The sequence below is a fragment of the Bacillus rossius genome (assembly GCF_032445375.1).
Source record: "Bacillus rossius redtenbacheri isolate Brsri chromosome 4 unlocalized genomic scaffold, Brsri_v3 Brsri_v3_scf4_2, whole genome shotgun sequence".
In the NCBI taxonomy this organism is placed as follows: domain Eukaryota; kingdom Metazoa; phylum Arthropoda; class Insecta; order Phasmatodea; family Bacillidae; genus Bacillus; species Bacillus rossius.
The window spans coordinates 15,984,992-16,010,358 of NW_026962011.1; the positions used below are offsets into that span (position 1 = coordinate 15,984,992).

General features: G+C 38.0%; 1 protein-coding gene across 2 annotated transcripts in view; it reads left to right on the plus strand.

The window, feature by feature from the left end:
• Window positions 1–701: 701 nt before the first annotated feature.
• Window positions 702–25,367, plus strand: part of LOC134542463 (thiamine transporter 1-like) — a 30,261-nt gene continuing 5,595 nt past the window's right edge. The window contains exons 1-7 of one of the 2 annotated variants that reach the window (XM_063386764.1): window positions 702–719; window positions 2,288–2,547; window positions 10,378–10,548; window positions 14,284–14,497; window positions 15,780–16,015; window positions 17,780–17,885; window positions 22,109–22,301. In XM_063386764.1, the coding sequence (XP_063242834.1) occupies window positions 2,419–2,547; window positions 10,378–10,548; window positions 14,284–14,497; window positions 15,780–16,015; window positions 17,780–17,885; window positions 22,109–22,301 (1,049 nt within the window). In that variant the 5' untranslated portion in view covers window positions 702–719; window positions 2,288–2,418. Of the gene's footprint in view, window positions 720–2,028; window positions 2,548–10,377; window positions 10,549–14,283; window positions 14,498–15,779; window positions 16,016–17,779; window positions 17,886–22,108; window positions 22,302–25,367 lie in introns of those variants that run through there. The other variant, XM_063386763.1, reaches the window with a different exon arrangement.

Genomic DNA, 25,367 nt, shown 5'->3' on the forward strand with positions numbered 1-25,367 from the left:
GTGTGACTACCACTCACCTTTCTCCCGTAAAGACGATTAGGACTCCATTTCCAGATCCCCTGGGTGGAAAGCGAGTAAACTAAACCACTTAACCTACCAGTATTTCATTGGCTGAGTGTGACTACCACTCACCTTTCTCCCGTCAAGACAATTAGGACTGCATTCCAATATTCCCTGGGTGGAAAGCGAGTAATCTAAACCACTTAACCTACCAGTATTCCATTGTCTGAGTGGTCCTATCACTTACCTTCCTCCTGCCAAGACGATTAGAACTCCATTCCCAGATCCCCTGGGTGGAAAGCGAGTACTCTAAACACTTAACCCGCCAGTATTTTTCTTTGTGTTGATAACCGACTAGGGCTCACACCAGTTGCTCGGTTGGGAAACTATCTCTGGGTGTGCAATGCCACCTGGGTGCCTCTGGCGATAGCATTGTGATAAGAAAACTCAAGTTAAATATTGCTATGGAAACAGTTTGTGAGTTAAAAGTTGTTGGGCTTGAGCAATGGGCCAAACCTTTTCTTGCTGGTTGTCAAAAATGTGTGAGACGTAAATATTAAATTACATAAAATGAGGGAGATTCGAATATTTGGGATTGTTTGTGTCAAGTAACTTTCTGAAATACAGTAGGATGTTCATAAAATAATGTCCCAGTTTCAGTGGTATATTAAAACAGTTTTAATTTGAACTATTTACAGAAAAATATACATTATTTGAAGGTAAGTTAACCTAGTTTTTCTTACAAATGTTTGATTTTGTGCATCTTTAATTATACGGCACACATCCAACCTAAAAGTCCAATTCTTCGCACACTTTGGTTAACATATTTTGAGTAATGGAAACAAAAGCCTCTTCAATTCTGTGTCCCATCAATGCCAAACCATTAGGTAGCGGTAGAACTTAGACACGATCATTTATAAAGCCCCAAAGGAAAAAAAAAAGTAGCATGGTGTTATGTCAGGTGAACGTGAAGGCCAGCGAGAATGAGCCTTGTCGTCTTGACCATTGCGACCAATCCAATGGTCGGTGACTACAACAATCAAACTTTAAAAGAAACGCACGTTAAACTTAAAATTACAGATTCACTCTTAGCGAATTGCAGAACAGTAATGGTTTACGCTCAGGAGTCGACATTTTGCGTAGGTGGCACTGCAAGCGAGAAAACAACAAAGCAATACTCACTCACTCGCTTGTCTAAAACTTTTTGAGTTACTCTTCAATTGTGATCTTGAACCAAAACTCTACAACACATTCAGTTGATACTATTAAAATGTATATCTGGTACATTCTTTTATGGGCATGCTGTATTATAGTTCTCAAAAGTAGAACCAATTGGTAGTCATTTCCAAAATGTCACAGGCAAAGAAGCACATGATGTTTGTCAAGCAACAATTGACGACCACATAAATTTGCTTACAGCAGTGGCGGGAGGAATACGCAGACCATTGGTACGGTGAAAGATATTTAATCCGGCATTCTATGGTTCAGCGTTGCTGATACGCGATGCTGTTTCTAGGGCACGCATACCTGCGCTCCAAAACCGAAGAGTCATAGGGTCACACCTCGAGGTAATGGGCTGCGTTCCGTAGCCTGGCACTCCTAGCGGGCTCCGGGGTCCGATGCTGAAGTGAGGTACTCGGCCCTTGGGTCCGCAAAAGGCAATGATGACAGCCCTGTTAGTCAGCCAGTAATGTCTACCGGGGGTTGCTTCATTAATAAATTGATCTGAGCCACGTTCACCTGACACAACGCCAAGAGATTTTTTTCTTTTGGGGCTTTATAAAATATTGTGTCTACTTTAAGCCGCTACCTAATGAATTGCCAGAGTTGAGATACAGAACTGAAGAGGATGATAATGTTCGCAGGCTTTCACGGCCATTGTCTGAAGTAGCTTGGCTTCTGGTTTGTAGCCGTGTCCTTGGCGAATAATTCACCTACTTTGCAGTCGATATTGCAGTCGCCATCATCAGGGAGCAGTTATCAGTAGGTAACTGCTCCCTGATGACGGCGACTGCAATTTCGACCGAAACGTCGGTGGATTATTCGCCAAGGACACGGCTACAACCCAGAAGCCAAGCTACTTCCATTACCCCGTACGTGTTAGCCAAAGTGTGGGAAGAATTGGACTTTAGGTCGGATTTGTGCCGTATAACTGAAGGTGCACATATTGGACATTTGTAAGAAAAACCAGGTTAGTTTACCTTCAAATGGTGTTGTTGCAAATAGTGATAATCAAACTGAAACTGGGACATCCTTTAATGTGATTGAGAGTTGTGTGTGATTGGAGACGTGTCGCGTGACGCCCGACTGCAGACCGGGGAGTCCAGGTGGAGAGGGGCCGACGCGACGGCGGCGGTGGTGGAGGTGGTCGCCGCCGTCTGATAACCCCGGGGACAGCCCCGCCAGAAGCCCGCCGCCATGCCGGGCGAGCAGGCGCGCATCGCGCTGCTGCTGTGCCTCGTCGGCTTCCTCAAGGAGTTCCGGCCGTCCAAGCCGTTCGGCGTGGCCTACATGACGGGGCCCGTGCTCAACATCTCCACCACGCAGGTCAGCCTCGCCCGCCGCGTTCGCCGCAGTCGCGTCTGGCCGATGCCTCAGCGTGCCACACACAGAAACACTGCTTCCCTTTTCCTTTTTGGAAACCAACTACCGAAAAAAAAATATTAATTACCACAAGACAGATATTGTAACTTTGTACAACACATGGCTACGGTTATTTTTACTTAAATATATGAAATACATTTTACGAGGTAAGGAGAGTACATCTTACAAAAAAAATTTACTGAAGTATTTATGTATTGTTAAACTACGGAAATGATACTTAATCGGATATTCAATAATTGGAATTTATTTTGTTTTTATTACGTATATTATGTGCGCAGTTAATACTGGGAAAGCTCGAACTATTAGAGGTACCAAGACAAAACAAAGTACACATGCCCGGGTAAGAATCCGAACCCAGTATTGCTAAGATCACTATTTTGTAGCGATGCAGTTGTTTTCATGTAAATGTACAAATTTACAAATATCTGTAATTTTACATTAATACTTCTATTCCATTTACAAAAATATACATTGCACATTCACTTGTTCAATGCATCTGCTTTACATTATAATACATAGATGGCAGCACGGTAGGCTATATATGCTTTGCTAAGAGCTTCATACGAAATAAATATGTTATTTTCATTCCTACAAACGTTTATCAAATTATTTACATTCTCGCATTCTCGGGTACTTGGTTGTCAGTTCAAAGCAATTTAACTGAAAACAAATTTAACAAACTGGTACCCTAGATGAAGTGATAAAAAAACTCCATTAAAACTTTTGTTAGGAAATAATTATGTTCGCGGATGATTTTACAGTTTGCTCTGTACTCATCATTATTCTCATTGGCGAATATGTTTATGGCGTCAGATTTAGAACTAGTTTTAACGTATTTAAACATTATATTATCCAATTATAAAATAAAATCATTTAAATTATTTATTTCCAAGATTGTGTTGTCATATTTACTTTTAAGCCAAATTATTTCATATTTGTTTATTTTTTGGTTTCAAGGCCTTATTTTATAAACTACAGTTTGCATTTTTTTTAATATTCACTATTTAAATATGTTTATATTTGTGTACATTCAGGTCTCCGTCATGACAATAGCTAACCGACCAAACTAACCCCTTCGAATTCTGTTAAAGTCGTTCGGATTCTATTATTGTTTTTATATTCTCGTCATTCATGCACGATGCGGCCTCTTCTGTCCACTTATCTCTTATCAGCATTTAAAAATGAAGGCCACAAAAGCAATATTTAAAAAATAATTCAAATGTATTCAGATGTAAATTTAAATGCTGTATATTATTGCAATCAAGGAAAAGCGAGTCGCTAATATGAGGAACTTCTAGACCCTCCGCAATTGCTGCAGTAATCTAACATTTTTATTAATCGTTAAAAATGAGTCGGCAACCGAATGTAATTTTCAATTTGAATTTTTTAATTTGCCATTTTGTTGTTTAGTTTAGATAGTACCTAACTACGCGTTTCTCTTTAAAAATTCTATTTTATTTATTTCAATTGTCAATTTGCATTTACAATTAAGTAATTGGTAAATTTTTAGTATATAAATTATATTTGTAAATGCTGTATATAATTTTAACCAATATGGTTCAAAATTATTCAACCTTTCTGTAAATTATTTTTCCTTATTGATGTTTCATAATATTTCGTTCGTTATCGTAAACTTAAAATAAGAATAAACTAACAATATGCATGCTTTTATCATGCGATGTCCAGTATGAAAATTTGATTGGTCGATATACTCCGGCAGTTAACAGTCAGTGGTGAAGTGAAAACATCTCCGGACTGCCGTTTGAGCATTGTCAGTAAGGCTTGATGGCACCTTGCCGGCTCTTGTTCGAGAGTAATTAGAATCCATACTCTAGATGTTCACTGCTCAAACGGGCTGCGAACTTGTGCCTAATTGACTCGTCACACGAACAGCTGTTTGCCAGCTGATGCGGGTTCGCGTGCAAACTTATTATTGGCATGTGCATCTCAGCGAGCGCAAATAGCATAAGGCTCATTCTACAATGACACGGAATCGGAGACGGATCACGCAATAAGCTGCATCCGAATACGTAGGAACGCGTCCACAGCACATCCGTTAGCAAACGCAGCCACAGTGTAAAGGACGCATTTCTAATGGATGGCTAGAATCCAAATACTTTTACTGCTAGCACCACCTGTTCACTATTGGTCGTACTAATGTGCACGTAGCCATTTCGAGTCGATATCTCTACCAATATTCAGAAAAGACGAAAATAATAACGACTAATTAAAAAAAAATTACATAGTATCTAGTGGCTATAAATGTTAGCGATCAAAATAAAATGTTTATTAAGAATTTAAAAAATACTTAAAATGAATATTAAATCTATAAGATTAAAGGTTGCATATCAGTAATTTTTAGTAACGTTTTCATTTGTCTCTATTTAATTTATTACTTACGCTTATAACGTTTTAAACAAATCTTGTGCCAAAAACTTAAATAATATTGTATAAAACAGAATAAAACGCGATTCCTAGTGGATGCAGGGACGCGTTAGTAGATGCGAGTGTCGCATCCCTTTCGATTTAGTGTATGAATGAAGGGATGCATCGGCATCCCTTTTGAGAATTCGGAAGCAACGCGACGATGGCCGCATCCACTACGATGCAATTAGTTTTCGGATATAGCAATAAATGGAGATGTAACTAACGGAACAGAGTTTCTACAATAGCACGCCGACTTCGACGTATCCGTACGGATTAGCTCGGCTCAGACTGTTTGCTTGATCAGACAACACTGCGACACAGTGTGCCGCAAACTGTATTGTCACCACAGCTATTGCGGGCCTCGTGGCCCGTTATGCCCGAATTGAGCAACGAACCAAGGGCCCCGCGAAGAGTTCCAGGCCGCAGATGCCGCCCACTGCCTCTTGTTGTGAAATAGAGTTCGCGGGTGGATGTCTGTGAAAAGGATGATACTGGGCTACTTCTAATGGGTTGTTAAAATTTGTTTCTTTGGCGGGATCGCGGGAGGGACTCGAACCCACGTGCTGCTGAGGGCAATGCTATGATTAAAGAAGTGGGAGGAAATAAATGAGTGGTTCAGCTCACTTACTAAGGAATATTGTATAGCAATTAACAAAAAAAAATTTAAATATTTACGATTATATTTGCATAATGACATTGCATTTCAAACATTTTTATTTTCCTGTAATTAAAAACACACTAATCTGACAATACCTTAAATTACCAGACGCGTCACTAAACAATCACATAATTGGTTTAATTCCATCTTATAGGAAACTTCTCAAATAAAATTGCCCACGACCATTCACCTTAACTTGCGTGGAAACGACCAGAGAACAACTAAAACGTTCATTGAAATGCCATCAAATTTGAAGGTTTCCTAAGAGCCTTTCAAGGAAAATTCCACTAGAGCGTATCTACTTAGAATAAGTAGGATGCTTAGTCATATGTAAAGGAACAGGGACTGGGAATACAGCACAGCCTGCTGTCTTCAGCATAGCTTGTGTATTCACGGGTGTGAAAGTGATGACTAAACAAATAATACGTATTTACATCGAAAAAAAACGTGTGGTGTAACATCGTTCAGGAGATAAAAGATATAAAAAAATTTAACATCTGTGATTATAATGCACTCATGCACTAATTTTGAATACCATAGCTCAGACGGTGTTTGAAACCGCTGCAGATGCAGTAAAACTTTTCTTCGTTGAAATGTAAGGAGGCTCTGTGACGTGTTAATACTCGAAGTGTTTCACCTCAAGCAGTATGTTGGTATCATTCTTCGCAGAGATGGTGTAGCAATCGGGAATTATCACTGGTAGAGTCCATGTGGGTGGGGAGAGGTCAAAGATTTCCGTTAGAAGCATGTCGTTTGCATATAATTATAACTTTATCCAGTTAGTGTACGAACTTTTTTATTCCACACACCTGAGTAGTAATGGTCTATTAGAATTTTCGGATAATTTTAGAAACAAAATTTGAAATAACTTTTGGCGCGTATTCTAGAGGAGCGGTGTTTAAACTTTATCATAATTTTTTTAAATAAACAATTTGTACAAATACTCGTAAATCAAAGGAGAGAATGTAGGAAACACGGCTGAACCAGGCGAGATTATCAAATGACAACGACATAGTCAAGTGGCTATTTGCGGCTGTGAGGAACCAGTTAAATGGCACGTAGGCCTAAAGCACCACTTCAATATAGTCTGTACCACACAACTTACCTGAAATTTTACAATTCTCAAAATTTCACACGCAAAGTAAACTACGATGTTACGTTACAAACACTGACAACCTCACTACGTAACATTTTCACTTATAATTTACCAAGAACGCTGGTTACAAATTATTCAGGGATCTTAGTAAATGTACGAACAATCTTCGTAAGTTAACGGGCGCTGAGGTTAAAAACGTATCAGCGATAAATTTTTTATAAAAACAAAACATTAAAATAAGTTGATTTAGATGTTTTTGTAGACAAACGCCATTGCTGGGTCCACCGTATGTCATAAGAAACCTCAATAACACACAAATAAGAGGAATATATACAACAGGTGAATATGCAAACATACAGAAACAAATCAACATCAGCCGACGTCAAAAAATTAAAGAACATAGACCACACAGAAAATTCCTGGAAGAAATTATTAAAAAACAAATACATAAATAAAAATTACAGCACGACGGACACAGTGGGTTATCAACGAAAAACCATTTGCGGCAAGAACAGTGAATGAAAATAAATTAACAACTTTGGACAACACAGTGAAAAACGTAGGAACCCAACGGTGATTAAAAACAAATGGCGTGGACAGCACAACCACAATACAGTGATTTTTTGTGGACATACACCATTTGCTGGTTACACCGTAGATCTCAGTTCTCTAAACGTTGTAAATGCTGTGTCTTAAAAAGCCTATTTATTTCGTCTGTGTAGTAAGAATACATATATTTTAATTTGGTTGTTGGGTTCGCATGTGTGTCTCTGTGTTGTCGTTGTGCTTTCCATATGATATGTTTTGGGTTCCTGTGTTTGTCGCAACTGTCTCGTCTGTGACAACCCACTTTGACCATCAATGCAGTAATTTTTATATATTTTTGACTATTTCCTTCCAGAAATTTTCTGGGCTGTCTATGCTCTTTAATTTTTTTTGTATCGGCTGATTTTGTCTTGCTTTATATTTGTTTGCGTAGTCATCTGTTTATTATATTCATCTTCTATGTCTGTAATTGAAGTTTCTTATGACAAACGGTGTAAACAGAAAATGGTGTATGTCCAAAAATAAAAATAGAAACATCTTAAATCAATCTTCTCCATTGCAAAAAAAAAAACATTGAAAAGAACGTATTAAAATAAGTGTTGAGTCTACACCGAAAACCTTCTTATTTTTCCAGGTGGGTGTTTACTTTGTTTACAGAGAAACACAATTCAGAAGTCGGAATATGGTGTAGTGTTTACAAGTAAACAGTTATTTGAGATTACAAAAAAAAAAATCTTGGTTTCTTTCAGGTTAATTCTTCGTTGTAATGTCCTTAAATTTACTAAAATCTCTGACAGAGCACATGAAGCTTTTTAAAAAACATTCTATGCAGACAACAGTAGCAGTAAATATGTTGATGATTAGTACTACTTTTGTGAATTGTCAAATTCCTTAGTAAGTGAGCTGAAAATTCAGTATACAAGTACAAGCCATGGGAAAACGTTTTTAATTCTTCAAGCTGTAGGACTGATTAGAGTTATAGTATGCATAAAAAATATTAAAGTACAAAGTGTGTTGTATAATGATAATCAGTACGGTAGTCTTATTATTATTATTACTTTCAGCCAAAACCGCATTAGATAAGATACTAAATCAAAGCTATCGATTGATTAATAATTCTGATAAAATACCTTCAGATGAACTTGAAACAACAAATTGCAGCCCTTGCGAAGACGGGTATGACTGCAAGTATTTTGTAACAATTTTAAAACATATTTAAATAGGTCATAACTGACATAGCTACTAAAAAGGTTCGTTAACTTATAACGGCGGTTTGCATGCGAGTAGCTACTATAGTTTCATCTTTAGTAATTGCTGTACCGCCACATACACAATTATTTACGGGCCTCATTTACATAACAGTAAATGATGATACCATGAAGGAATCATATAAATAAACTCTGAAACGTCGCAGATTTTATTGGTATCAGACTAAATTGACTGAATTTCTCTTGAGAAACATTTTGATCTGTTAGTAAGCATTTCGTTATTTGTTTTGCTGAAAACCGATAGTTTTGGTTCAATGTCGTAAATGGGAATGTTTAAATTAACAGCAATTTGATCGTCAGCTCAATAAAAAAAGTATGAATTTTTTATCAGCCTAACAGGAGAAGAAATAAATCTACGAATTTCCGAGGTCTCGAATTTCTAGAGGCTTATAGAATTCACTTTTTTCATTAAATTTAATATTATCGAGATAATTTTTTTTTTTCCATTGGATGCGTTTATAGTTTACCTGTTGCCGAAGTTGAATATGATTTGGGCACCAATATTTTGATTTGTAAAGTTGTATTCTAGCTCTCCAAAGTGTCTCAAATTAAATGTTTACAAATATTGGTGGGACATTAATAATGTACGAACACTCGCTGTCTAGTTTTCAGCCACATAATAACACGAATTTCGCAGGTCCCTTATAATTGCTAGCAAATAAAATGTCCACAGTCCTCTCTGCACATCATAGCAAATATCGTTTGTTGAATACTGATGACTTCGAGGAGCTTAAGAGGTATCACTTTACTATGCTATTTCTCTTAACACTGGGCCGCCAGAACACATGGTACAGACTCTGGTCGAATAATTATATGTGTTTGGAGTTCAACATGTTGCCATATCAATATGCGACATTTTTGATACCCATTAATCACTAACCCAGTGAAAAAAAATTTTTACTCCCATTTTGCGAATTAATTAATGCACCTCTGATAATTAGTTTACTTTAGATTGGCATAAAATTGCATTCAGCTAGGTCATTATAGATGAATTAATTTTTTTATTACATTGTGTAGAGCTTTTAATTATGGTCGAAATCATAATGCTATGGAACAAGTCAATTTTACATAGAATCATTTACAAAGTACTCAGAAAAAATTAACACAAATGTAAGACATTAAGAAACTATACAATTATTTGAAACATAATAATAGATACGCTTACATATGTTACAAAAATTAACCAGGATCAACCATTTATACTTTAAGTTTGTGTAGCTTTTTTAAATCATAAAACCTTTTATGATTCAAATATGTTTTCAATTTTATACATGGTTTACAACACAAAGTATACACAATCATTAAACTAAAACCATTCAGTTATGCTAGTTAATTTTTCAAAAAGTAACCAGGTTCAATAATTTTACTTTACATTGGTGTAGTTACTGTAAATCACATATCATTTCATTAGAATACAATACAGTTCAACAACTGGGGAAGGAGTAAGCCAGGTCCTATGGTATGTTAAGAAAACCAAACCAGCAGTTGCCTAGGATTGATTTCTGGAAGCCATAAGTTTGACAAGCATGAGGAGTTGTCGCATGTGGTAGCAGAGCGTGGTTTGCAGTCGAGTTTGAAGAGTCACACAACGGTGGCCAACAGGGAATGCTGGACGCACTCTGTTTATAATGTTAATAGTCACAATGTAAGATAAAGGGCATAGTGCGGGTAGTACAAGCATGGCTTGTATAGTGACACCAAGACTTTGAGAATGCCCTGGGATCACCTGTGATCATAACATGGCCATGCTCATCGATGTAGGGATGGTGGTGTCGCAGGTGGACGAGGTGGTGCTGCCCATGAGGACCTACAGCTACATGTCGCTGCTGGTGGTGTCGCTGCTGCTGACAGACTTCCTGCGGTACAAGCCCGTCCTCGTGGTTGGCGCGCTGGCCGGCGTCTCCACCTACTCACTCCTCACCTTCGGCCGCAAATTCGAGCTCGTCATAGTCAGTGCTCGCACCCATCATCACTGTGCAGAGACCTGCCAGACTCACATTGTTTTTCCAGCACCAGGGCAGAACCTGCATTGTTGTTTATAACTAGGCCGTGTTGTTTGCTGGTCAGTTTCCGCACCATTATATCTTTCAAACGAGGAACATAGGCAGAGTTTCATTTTTTATAATTCTTTCCATTTGTTGGTAGAAATGGGAGAATTTTTAAGGATTTCAGGATTATATATTCCGCCTCCCATCTCGTCCTTTGCATATGCCCCTTTCTTCTGAGTGGTTCCTTATTACTGGGACTGTTTTCTTCTTTTTTGAATTTTGTGATTGGTTTCTAGTCTCTCAGGAAGATTGAAAAAACAAATGCGCCAATTACAGATTTTTTAAAACTTATAATAGTTTGCCTGGGCTGTTGTAAAATAATAATGCGAATTTTGCAGGTCTCTAGCGATAAATATAGTGCATATGAGATAGTCACCCCTATCACAGTTGTCTAACATTCAAATGTAAGAACAGCATGTATTACAACTGGCAACACATAAAAACAAGTACATAGTTTCATATGTTAAAACATTCTTGAACTAAATAAAACGCTTAAGAAAATTTTAAATGATCACATTAACTGTAATTAACTAGGAACTCATCCATTTCGCATTATAATTAAGCTACTAGAATGTACTAAGTTTAAATTAATAGACAGCAGAAGTGATGAACAGACAGTTGGCTGCCGCTTGTGATGCATTCCGTATCCATCGTTGACTCAAATATAATGGTATATGCATGCCGATTTATAAAGCTTAATCGTGGGATAAAGGGCACCTAGCACTTGGCAAAGTAACGATGCGATTGTCCACTAATTCAAGGAGAAAAACTCTCAGATGTTAGGAGGCCAGCTCATTAGTAATGTATACCACAAAATTGTAGGGTATCTAATGCATTGAGATTTTAGTCGATGGAGTGGGTGTATGTTCTAAAGTTTAAGTCACTCCGGTTAGCAAAACAAGCCTTTGCTGTATAAAGGCTAATGCAAAAAAAAATTGTTCAGAAAGTCATCAGGAAGTGATTATTGCTAAGCAACGGCGTTGACAACATAATCATCAGTAATGAATTAGTTTTAAAGTTTATTAAATTAAATTTTACTTATTTGGAGGATCGTTCACATTATTGACTTCAATTATTATCATGGCAAAAATTCTACACAACCACTCCCTAACTTCTTTCATATATGATCTATTGGTTATGTAATAGCTAGTGCATTTTCTCAAGTAAAAAATAACCCATGCATTGCCTCATATGGTACATCAAGATACCCTATTTTCTTTGTGCAGTATTTATCGCTCCCTGTACAATAATTGCAACCGCAGCTTTTGTGGACTATAGGAAGCAGAAAAACTTGCGACAAAATGCCTTTAAATTTTGCATTCTGAATCCATTACTTCCGGAATGTGAGTTTAGTATCTTACTACTGCTCCACTTCGCATCGTGAATATGCTAATGGGGCGAGACAACTTAACCAGGGATGGCATAAGCCATAAATCATTATTTTTGTGCATTGATTAGGTTATTGCATGCTTTGGGGCAAAATTCAACCACAGGTTTAGATATTCAAAAATAAGAAGCAAAATTATTATATTGGTTAAGAATAAGGTGTGATGTCAGAAGTATTAAAGAACATTCATATTTATTTTAAAACGTTTTTATTAAAAATTTTAAGTTTTCTTCCTGTGCACTAGCAATTAATAAACATGCAATTTTTTTTCGGAATGCATACAGCTAGGCTGACAGCACACATACAAATTAAAGCTTATTAATATTCGTAAATTTTAAATTAATAGCCATGTAAATCTGCACATTTAGTCTTTCGCCTGGTTATGCACATGCTAATAAAAAATGAACGTGTGACAGTACTTTTTAAAGCCTACCCAAAAGAAGCCTACAGCGAAAGTATACTTAATATGCCTAAAGTGTTTTTTGTATGCAAATCAATTGTGCATAATGAGGAAGGACGACCGAATGATGGCACAGCAGTGTCATATAGTCGTTCCTCCGACGTTCCGGAGAAATGACCTTCGCTCTACTGACTGCTAGTCAATTGAAGGACCCCAGCTAAGGCTAGTTTCACACGATACGATTTCTACCGTACGGTTTTTTCCGTGCGGGAACTGAAAGGCCAGTGACATGTTGACATGAATGCCACCTTTCAGACGTTTCCGGTTGCCGTACGGGAGCGAAAAGCAACCGGATGATTCTTTCGGAACTTAATCGTCCTGTTCGGTTCGAATGACAGTGGTGGGAGTAAGAAAGGAATGCAAGCTGTCACACCATCGGGTTTTCCCCGTACGGAACTCAGTACTCGAGTAGTGCAGGTACTGGTCTGACGTGGAGCCATGGATTTGCATATAGTTCAAAACGACGAATTGTTGTTTTCGTGTGTAGAGGCCCATCCTGTGATATGGGATAAGTCCCTCTACGATTCTTGGGACAAAATATTCCAGGAAAGTGAACAGAAGATACTCGACCTCCCCCCGAAAATACTGAACCTACTCAAGATGGAAATTCTCAGTTTCCTGCTCCTTACACCTCACAGTGCTCTACAAATCCTTTAAAAAAAACGTAAGTTGGATGAGGTTAATCAAAAAATATTGGCAGTGCTACAGGAAAAAGAAAATGCTCATTTATCGTTTTTCAAAGGTTTATTGCCTACAACAGCCGATTTCAGACCTTAGGAGACACTTCACATGCAAGTAAGTGTATTGAATGTGATTCGTGGAATCAAACTAAGAAGAAAAAATCCATCCCTCATGTTTTCCAATGAACTTCTGAAACTTCCATGCCTAACTACTGCGCCTTTTCAAAATCAACATTTTCCCCAACCTTACAATCCAGCACCAGTGCCCCATTACTCAGGACAGCAACAGTCATTCTCTCATGCGTCTACAGCAAATTCTCTGCCCCGGTCTCTTCAGTCGCCCCTTGAAGCTTCCTCGCCCGAGTATTCTGATTTGGACTTCACAACTTCTTAGAAAACATCACGCAAAACTATTTTCTTTTTTATTATTATTAGGTATAATTGTTGTTATTCTTCTTAATCTTTAATAAAATTTACTCCTGTTTAATCAATGATATAAAAATAATTCAGTTAAAATGTAAAAAAAAAATGTGAAAACAGTACAATGTTATTTGTTACCAGTGTGTGTAGGAAGACATTACAATAAAACAATTTTTGTAAGCAGTGCGTGTAGGAAGACAGATGTATTCTTACCTCAGAGTTAAGGCAATCATTTCCTTTGGATGTGTGCAGTTTCGCATCGTCGTATTTTGTTTCTGCAACGTATCCTTCAGTTTAGCATAGAGCTCTTCGAAGGAAGCTACACTCATTCTGAAATAATTGAAAAATTGTGTTCCTTCACTTTTCAACTCCTCTAAAAGAACTTCGAAAGCCCCGAATTCATCAAGACTTAAGAGTAGTGGATGAACCCAAACTTTCCGATCACGTTGCTGTTTCCTCCTTTTGCGATACAACCACAGAGCAATTAGAGATATGCGGTCCATGACGGCTTGTTCTAACCAACTGAACTGAGTTAACGGCGAGCGCTCCCACCTCGAGCGAACCGTACGGAAAAAACTGTATTAAACCTAATACAAGTTTGGTCTTTCGGTTCCCGCACGGAAAAAACCGTACGGTAGAAATCGTATCGTGTGAAACTAGCCTAAGGGTCTGGTCACCTGCCGTTGCAGCTGGCGCAGTGCACGCACGGGATTTTCATGGCGAGCGAAGTGGCCTACTCCACCTACATGTACACGAGGCTGGACAAGGCCCACTACCAGAAGATCACCAGCCTGACCCGCACAGCCCTCTTGCTGGGGCGCGCCCTGTCTGGATTCCTGGCGCAGGCGCTCATCTCCACCACTGGGGCGAGGCCCTACCACCTGTTCTACATCACCCTGGCATGTGAGTCGTCCTGAGAAATACCTCCTTCTTTGGCCCTTGCCGTTTTCCATCATTTCCGCACCCATCCTATGCAACGTTATGCCTTTTCCGAAATCCTTGAATAATATTTAATATTGTTTCACTAACCACAATATCAACGGATATCATGCCGATAAAAGGAATTCATACAGGAATAAATTTAATGAGCCGTAGTGAATCCCAAAACAAGCGCATTTGTTGGGAACATACGCCCGGAAACATACTCACCTAGTACAGAGGCGTGAAAATTTTAAATTCCAGTGCATCACTCCACTGGCTGAGTGGACACGTTCTTGGGGAAACAGGCTGCGAGCATGGCGCACACATTTAGAGTCAGTCAAATACACTAGCAACCAGCAGGTTGGCATATAACAGAGTGGATGGTTGGTTGTGGTATGTTCTTTGCCTATGGTGGCAACAGGGTTTAGAGGATAGTAAAGGTCGCATCCTGCATGAATAATGAGAATTAAAATATATATAGGCCTATAATCGGAACGACTTGACGGAATACGATAGGTTTTGTTTTATCGACTACATAGTTTTATTTCGGAGAACAGCTTATTTGTAGGGGAAAAAATTAATCTTAGTAGGTAGAAGTCGGGGCCACACGTAACCAACACAAGAAAATAACAGTCGTTTCTGAAGCATGCAAGTCTCAATACTTCACCAAACATAATAATTAAAATTGTAAACCCGTAGAAAACCAATTTCTATACCAGGCTTACTTAGATAATTAAGTTTTTATCATGAAAACAAAAGAAATCGTCAACAATTTGATTTAAAAGTGTTATTTTCTTTCACTGTGTGAAAATTTAACAAGTGTGAACATGCATAAAATACAAAAAAACATCGTGGCCTTCTAACGTCTTCATCTTTGAAAGTTTTCGGAACACGTCTCTTCAAATATGGCCATCGGAAAGGCAAGCCAAAATGCAAGAAAGTTAGAAATTGAACAATACTTGCGTTGCGTGTTTGAATCATGCGAAGTTTGTAAACCTGGTACCTTACAATGTGGTGCTTAACATTCTTCTGTTTACGTTGCTCCGCGCGACCAATAGGAGCCGAGTACCTGGCTGTGTTGGTAGCCACGTGCTGTTACAAATACGATAAAAGTTGTTCCAAATGCGAGAATATTTAGTGATCTTATATTATTTTGTCGTTTAATTGATGACACGTGTAAATCCTGGCCGTGCATTGTGGAAGCAGCAGACGGGAGGTCCTCCTCTGTGGAACGGGCCTTGGGGAAGGGTGCTGCCGTGCGCAGGTGAGGTGGGGGCCGCCGCGTGCGCGTGCCTGCTCCCGCGCGCCGCCAGGAGCCTGTACTTCAACCGCAGGAGCTCCGGGGCCGCGACCAAGGCGGGCCCGCCGCCCGGCCGCACAAGCGGGCCGTGCTCGGAGGGGCTCCGCCTGCTGTGGGCCGACTTCCAGGCCGCCTTCACCAGCAGCTACGTGCTCAAGTGGTCCATGTGGTGGGCCTTCACCATGTGCGGCTTCTTCCAGGTGCGGCTGAGCTCTGTCATCCACCCTTCCAGGAGCGACTTCTTAGTTGTCTCTCATCAAGGGGCAGGGTGATGTATTAACCCTCACCCCCCTTCTTTTTTTTTACAGAACCACAATTTTTTTTTCTCAATAATAATGTAACTCGCTTTAAATGAGTCAGGTACGGCTCAATTTTAGGTGACTGAATGTGCAAACTGAGAGAAAAACCATAAGCAGTTTAACGTAGCGTAAATATATAGGTACCTTTCGTTGGTGGAAAATTTTTTCTATGAATTTCTAAGAAGCATTGAAGGGTGATCAGCTCTATATATATATATATATATATATATATATATATATATATATATATATATAAGTTTTCAAGCATCATCTTTTTGAAAAAATAGTTCCGGGGGAGAGCCTCTGGCCCTCCCCGTTACAATGCCCAGGTTTAGTCAAAATGTATTCTTATAACATTAACTTCGACCCCCTCTCTGTTCACTATAAGTCATGGACGAGTGAATCGGGAGTCTCGTCGGCGACGATGAGGGGAGAAACAACGTGAACGGAGCAGCGCTCGTATTCATCAGTACCCCGAGGAAAACCCACAACTTCGCGGCAATGTCCGGCCAAGGTTCCGACTTGTGAAAAAAAATCGGGGTAAATCGATATACAGGTTCGCTTTGATGGTTAATGGATGGCGAACGATATGACCATTCAGCCATCGTGATCCATCATTAAGCGTAATGCGGAGTACAGTGTGGCCCCGAATGGTCAAGCAGGACTAAAAATAAAAAAAATAAAAAATGTTCATTACTCATTTTTGGTGTGGTGAAGGACGCGCCTTTCGCTCTAATTTATTAACTGGGTTTCAAGGGTGTATTTAAAAATGGTGAAAGTTATAGTTATTAAAATTGTATTAATTATTTTTTTATTAATTTTCCCTCAATTTCTAGCATTAAACTTACAGATTTTCAAGATGGCGGCCGTAACAAAAATTGCAAAGGTGGGCGGATGTTAGTGCAGATGGCGGGGGTAACGGAAATTGCTACGTTTTAGAATATAAAGGTCAGAATGTACTAGAATCCAAAATGCTGGAAAAAACTAAATGGTAGAAAATTCTAGAATACAAGATGGCGGCCGAGGTCAAGTTCAATGTCAAGGTCATCCAAGATGGCTGCGGTGATGTCATGGAATTCGGTCTGCGATCCCACCTAGCGCCTCACGACAATCTCTGCGCTTGAAGGAACTAGTTGGCTCAAGCTCCTCGACCCAGACCCATGTGCCAGGAGCCCCTTTTATATACTACTCATGACCATAAAGTGAGATATCATCTAGAATGTAGGTACACCCAGTGGCGGATTAAAGGGGGGAGGAGTCACGAGGGCACATGCCGTCCCCCCTTCCCCAGAAGGGTAAAATTTTCACTGGATAATACAACTTATGAAGTAATAATAAACGTGTATTATACCAGGTCCAGACTATCGGTGCCCCACCCAGAAGTCAATCCTGGATACACCCTTGGACCTTAATCCAAACAAGTTTGATAAACTCCACATATCATTGTCCACTTCAGTAGACGAATAGTCTCAAAAGGTTAAGTCCTGGAATTGTATCATGAAAATTTTATAGTTAGTTACATGCTCGTGTTAAATGCACCTGTGTTAGCAAAGTCTTCAGGATCTAGTTCTGAAATTTTGAGTAAATTCACCAAACGTCTGGCTGGCATCAGACACACTCCGTTTTGCAGTGAGTGATTTCATCTGGTCGTGATCGTGTCCGCAGCTGACGACGTACTGCAAGGTTCTCTGGAAAGTGATGACCCAGGAAACCAATGAGACCTACACAAGCCTATATAATGGCGTCGCAGAAGCCTTGGGAACTACTGCAGGTATGTATCGTCGCGGTGTGTAATATCAGGTCAAGGGGCGTAAATAACCATTAAATGGTTCGTTAATTTTTTGAAGGCGAAAATATTTATGTTGAACCTAAATTTGCAAAATATAATTAACAGAACATATTTTGAGGGCATCAGCTACGTGACGTAAACTGATTTGTGTAAGTAGTATGTTTTGGTATGTCCTGGCGCAGGCGCCAGGCGCGTGTTAGTGGTGGGGTCAATGACTGACCGACCTCTGACGTCACGGCGGCCATCTTGGACTCAAAAATTCCACAAAACTCCTCAAAAATGACTCAAAAATTCACGTTTTGAGGAAAAATTTCCCATTTTAGTCCTTAAAAATACCAGCAGCTAGAAATGTCTATATTTAGGCTTATGCATCCATATCTACAGGCTCCGATAAGCCTCTGACGTAATCTAAGATTATGATGTCACTGTTGCAATTTCCATTATGTTCGCCATCTTTAAAATCTTTATTTATTGTCCGATTTTAATGAAAAAAATTTTAAATTTATAAAAATAATAATTTAATAAAATTATAATAAAAATATTTTAAAAACATAACTTTACGACATGAAGCTCGGAGACATCGGTTTGAACCCGGTGAGGGCAAAATAAAAATAAAAATGACGACCGATCCTTCCCTCATGGTGACTGCAGGCAGACTGAACCCCAAAAATTTTTTATATCATATATATCGTCACCTAGTATGATGTCATGTCCACCATCTTGAAAATCCGTAATTTTAATGGTAGAAAATCGGAAAAAAAATTTAAAAATTAATAAAAAATTATTAATTAAAATTAAATAAAAAAATCTTTAAAACCTTCTTTGCACTTTTCGTTACGTCTGCCATCTTGGAAAATCGTAATTTTTTAGATAGATTTTCTGGAAAAAAAAAATTCATCAAAAAATCACTCATTAAAGTAATTATTGATTATATCGATTCCTGTTCTTGGTTCGATCCCTGTACGATGCAAAAAAAATAATTTTATGTAAAAAATAATAATTTCAATAATCATAATCAAAGTCCTAAAAGAGACTTAATATCATCTACTACCATAATCCTATATGTAAACCATTACGACCGCCATCCTAGATATTTGTATTTATTAACTAATAAATTAAGGAAAAATTCCAAAATTAACCGAAAAAATCACACATTATTTTACATATTGAATCGATACTTGGTTCGATCTATGGACGAAGTTAAAAATAAATTTAATTTAAATACCAGAAAAGTGTCAGGTTCGAGAAATAAAACTCCGCAAATTCTTTTACAAACATAATATTTATTACATAATTTATATTCTACTACAGGATCACTTGCGAAAGCCAGCAATCTTATAAAAATTTATCCCTGCATAGGCGTGAAATGACTAGTTCTTAGCTCCAATTGGTTTATACTAGACAGAGACCAACCAGCACCTTTACTGACATAGTCCTCCTCTTCTTGACAGAGTTTCTGGATACCGTGTTTAACAGTTTGCTTCATATCATCAGAAATGTAAATTACTGCAGCCGATGTCTTGAATGCACACTTCTTCACTTTATCATCGAACGGATATGGCTTTCCATATATACAGACCAACCACAAGTTATATTTCAAAGGTCCGTTTGTTGCTACGTCATCAGTAAGCTAATTGATTATGTTCTGTCTGATATCGCCAAGAAAATTACAAATGTCTTTCGACTCACTAAGCGTATTTATATAATAGTAGTCTTTCAGGGTTCCACGAAATGCAGACTGCGCCAAGTAGAAGCCATTATAATTCACCTGTAGGGCACCGATTACAGTCTTAGGTTTAGTTCCATGTCCAGATGCCATAGAAATCGGTTGCTGCGCATCTGTTTTTTTTTTTTTTTTTTGCTTGTACGCTTTCGAGACTCCAATCTAAAGCGAGGAGTCGAAAATTCTGCAGGTAGTTCGATGACAATGTGAAGAAGTGTGCATTCAAGACATCGGCTGCAGTAATTTACAGTTCTGACGATGTGAAGCAAACTGTAAAACACGGTATCCAGAAACTCTGTCAAGAAGAGGAGGACTATGTCAGTATAGGTTCTGGTTGGTCTCTGTCTAGTATAGACCAATTGGAACTTAGAATTAGTCATTTCACGCCTATGCAGGGCTAAATGCTTATAAGATTGCTGGCTTTCGCAAGTGATCCTGTAGTAGAATAGAAATTATGTAATAAATATTATGTTTGTAAAAGAATTTGCGGTGTTTTATTTCTCAAACCTGACACTTTTCTGGTATTTAAATTAAATTTATTTTTAGCTTCGTCCATATATCGAACAAAGTATCGATTCAATATGTAAACTAATGTGTGATTTTTTGGTATATTTTTGAATTTTTCCTGAATTTATAAGTCAATAAATACAAATATCTAAGATGGCGGTCGTAATGGTTTATAGGATTATGGTAGTAGATGATTTTAAGTATCTTTTAGGACTTTGATCATGATATATTAAAATTATTATTTTTACATAAAATTAATTTTTTTGCATCGTCCAGGGATCGAACCAAGAACAGGAATCGATTTAATCAATGATTTATTTAATGAGTGAATTTTTTGATGAAGTTTGGATTTTTTCCGAATTTCTATCTAAATAATTACGATTTTCCAAGATGGCATACTTAACGAAAAGTGCAACGATTGTTTTAAAGATTTTTTATGAAATTTTAATTAATATATTTTTTTATTAGTTTTTAATTTTTTTCCGATTTTCTACCATTAAAATTACGGATTTTCAATATGGTGGACATCACATAATACTAGGTAACGATATATATGCTATGAAAAAAGTGGTGGGGGTCAGACTGCCTGCAGCTACCATGAGGGAAGGATCGGTCGCCATTTTTATTTTTATTTTTATTTTGCCCTCACTGAGTTCGAACCGAGGACTCCGAGCTTCATGTCGTAAAGGTATTTTTTAAATATTTTTATTAAAATTTTATTAAATTAATTTTTTTTATAAATTTAAATTTTTTTATCATTAAAATCGGATAATAAATAAAGATTTTAATGATGGCGGGCGTAACAGAAATTGCAACGGTTACGTCATAATCCTAGATGACATCAGAGGTTTATCAGAGCCTGTAAACATGGATGCTTAAGCCACAATATGGACACTTCTAGCCGCTGATATTTATAAGGGCTAAAATTGAATTTTTTTCCCTCGAAACGGGATTTTTTCCCTCGAAAACGGGAAATTTTTCCTCAAAACGGGAATTTTTGAGTCATTTTTGAGTCATTTTGAGGAATTTTTGAGTCCAAGATGGCCACCGTGAAGTCAGAGGTCGGTCGGTCATTGACTCTACCACCTCCACGCGCCTGGCGCCTGCGTCAGGACATACCAAAACATACTACTTGCGTATTCATAACAGTGCGCCATTTACTTAAAGTATTGAAGCATCGATAAAAAACTTCATGTTCCCCAATACATGTTATGTTCATCATTTAGATCTGAAACAGCATCTAGAGAGCAGTACCTGCTATTCTATTTGATCAAGAAATCATTCAACAATTTCGCTTCATATCAACAGATCATCATACTCATTTAATGTGTACATAAAAAAAAAGTGAGCGAATATTTCAGTACTCGCCAGAGATGTGTATCATTAAAACTCAGTAACAAGCAAATTCATGTTTTCTCATGTTACAAATACACTTTTATAAGAAACTTCGATGTGAAATTTTTTAGCGTAGAATTCTTAAAAAATTTCCGAATGTGATAAATATACGTAAATGGTGTTCAACTACATTTATTGACGCGAATCACACGTAGATTCCACACCCGTCACTGGCATTTGATACCGGAGGAGCTACGTCGACTATCAAATCATTCGATTTCCAGAGCGAAGTTTTAAACTGTCGGTATAATGAAAAGGCTCCGGTAAAACCGAAAAAGCCTTGAAAAAATACTAAAACCCGGCTTTGTGCCCGATTTTTCACAAGGAGTTTTATTAAAATACTGCCCATCTTGTTAGAATTCATTACACAGTTAATACTATAAAGTTTCCCTTTGGCTTTACGAACTTTGGTTCGCGCCATTCGGCACAGATGGCAGCAACGTAGTTACGCATTTCCGTTCCATTCACGAAATGACTCAGAGAGCTATGATTGTACCCACCAAAATTCAATTTTAAAATAATTTGTTTAAGAGTGAAGGTTGCGAAGCTCGATAAGGTGGTGTTGTTACGTGCTGTGCAGGTGCCGTGGTCTCGCTGTCTTGCGGCTGGCTGGGCGGAGGTTGGTATCAAAGGGCGGACCTGCTGCTGGGGGTCTGCTCCTTGCTGCACGGGTTTCTGCTGTACGTTTCGTCCATCACCAGCTCCCTCACGTCGTCCTACATCTGCTATGTTGCCTTCGTGGTGTCCTACCACTTAGTCATCACCATCGCCACGTGAGTCTAACGCCAACTTCGCACCAAAAAAATTTTTTTTAAACAAGTTTCTTGGCATACACAATATATTTTGTAAATACAGCCACCCTCAAATATTAGTTCTTTGACTGATTCTTGTAATGGGGAAAATGAAATGAAATCTTTTTTGTACATACACCATTGCTAGTTTGTACTGTTTGTCATAGGGACAACTCAAAGAACGGAAAAATAAAGACGAATACAAAAACACATAGAAAACAAGTCGAAATCAACCGATGTTAAATGTAAAGACAGCACAGAGAATTCCAGTGAATGAATTAGTCAGAGCGATATCACAGCAAAGACAAACACAGTGGGCTGATAACAAGACAGTGCTACAAAAAAAATACATTAAATACAAACAACAACTTTGGATAACACAGCGATAGACAGAGGAACTCATTGATGATACTTAACAAATAATCTTTGTAACACACCGACGCTATGAAATTAAACGCGTTTTCTGACACACGACGATGGCAGCACAGATAAAAACAGTTAGGTTACAACCTTTCGGGAACTGAGATCTGTTCCCATCAAAAAGGCACAAACAGACTGATTGGGTACGGGCGAAATGTCGTTTTATCGATCGTGCTCATGGGAACCGTTGTTGGCCACAAAATATATAATAACGGCAAAATGCTAATGTCACTGGCTGTGTTATAAAATGACGATCAACAGATATTCACTTAGTGTAATATCACGCGGCTTTTTACACCCATGATATTACACTATCTGTTGGAAATATTTGTTGCAGAACAACAGATGTAAGGGAGGTATCGAGTTCACATTTTTAGAAAAAGTCTTCAAAAAAAGTAGAAACAATGTAATCAACGTGGCGTGCGAGACCGAGCCTTCAGTAATGGGGAGAAGGCCCGACAAAACTATTTGCCCCCGAGTCTTTAAGCTTCTCTCGACATCTCTACTGACGTATTCTGTGTCTGGTGAGACGACCTCTGTACCTTAGTCGGAAGTACACCGAATTACGGAGCGAGGGTTTTTTGGGTTCGAGTCCCGGGAAAGGCAAGAGAGTCAGGGGCGTATTCTCCATGAATGCAATGCATGCAGTGCATGCTCTAAATGAAATTAATATTTTATGGGCATTGTGGCATTGATCACTATCTCGCTGTTTAGTTCTGTAATTGTTTTCTGCTTAAGTTATTCCCTTTTCTTTATATCTAATCTCGTTCCGTTCACGATTTGTGCGACGTGTGGCAAACAAATGCATTAGCGCTACCTATTGACTACAGCGTGAATGATACTTGTAATAGTTCCTCAGATTGCCGCGGTACGGCGCTGTGGTGTTCTCAACAGCCACTCTCCAGTAGAGATGTGTGAAATCGTTACTTTTCAATACCGGTAATGGCAGTTACGGTTCCATCTCAATAACCGGTTATTTAAATGGTTATCGTTACCAGTTATTATACGTAATATTCTGTCTTTCATCCCACACTAATCCATCAAATTATGGTAATTTTATTTTTTTAATGATAATTTTAGTTACGATTGTATATGAAATTATATACAATTTGATTCAAACACATTGATTATTTGCATGATTATGAAGCATTGTCAGAGTGACAATGATTGAAACCTTTAAAAAAATTTAGCTCATATTTCGCTAAAATTTGATGTGTATATGCTTTATTTTAACCTACCTGCCACTTCCTAATAGTGTTAGATAATCAAGAATTGGTTAAAATGTCGACCGCGAGCAGATAACTCCGTCGATCGCGAATAAAGAACTATTTCGGGCTATCGGGAAATAAGAACTGTTTCGGTGGATCGCGAATAAAGAACTCTTTCGGGCTATTGGGAATAAATAACTGTTTCGATGGATCGCGAATAAAGAACTGTTTCGGGCTATCGGGAATAAAGAACTGGTTCGGGCTATCGGGAATAAAGAACTGTTTCGGGCTATCGGGAAATAAGAACTGTTTCGGTGGATCGCGAATAAAGAACTCTTACGGACTATTGGGAATAAATAACTGTTTCTCTCGATCACGAATAGAGAACTGTTTCGGTCGATCGCGAATCGAGAACTGATCTGTCGATCTCGAAATTAAAACTGTTTATGAGATTGCGAGTACAAAACAAAAATGTTTACTTCAAATAATAGCAGATAGCTCTGTTCGGTTTATAACACTGGAATCTAACACTTGTAATTTTAATTTCAAAAATAATTATTACTTACATTCGCTGGATTAATAATTGTTACATTTTCAGTGCTGGTAGTTGAAGTAGGTCTGCTCACTGGTAAAATTACGAGATGTTTCAGACGATAGTGTTTTTGTAAATTATTTGTTGTACTTTTGTAACACAACTTATGCTTGTCTCAAAAGCTCTTTAAAACATCACGTTAGTACATTACCGAAAATAATAATACTTTAAAAAAAACTGAAGGCAGTTTGTAACTGGAACTTAACTATTTGAAGAAGATAAAAAATAAACTGCTAAACGAATATTGTATAAACGAGAAATGTGAAGGGGGAGCACCTGTAAATAGATAATGTCTATTAGACAGTTTAATTAAAATACTTGTAGCTGTCTGAAAATCGATACTATCGATAGCAAGGACTGTGTATGTTCAACAATTCCCAAGAACTTCTAAAAGCTAAACGGTTATTAAATACCGAGAACTGTTAGGTAAAATATGGTATCGACATTTTCGTTATAATCGATATAACGGTATGAGATCTTTATATGAACGTTTTCCAAGAAAGACTTTTAACTATTCGTAATTAATTACAGCAAATAAGTTTTGATTACTCGACATGGGATCGTAAATTAATAAACAAAACTGTGATTAGTGTTATTATGTCCAATCATCATAACTCTTAATATGAAAAAACTTCGTTTCAGTAGGTTTTACGCAAAATAAATGCACATATGACGACATCTAGCCACCACCTTGCTAGCTACTTCACAAAAGTTAGAATCATAGTATTGTATTTCGACGCTAGATCGGGCGATGTGCTCAACCACGCTCAGTTTATATTCTTTCGTTCTTGGTAACCGGTTATCAGAGATCCAGGAACGTAACGTAAC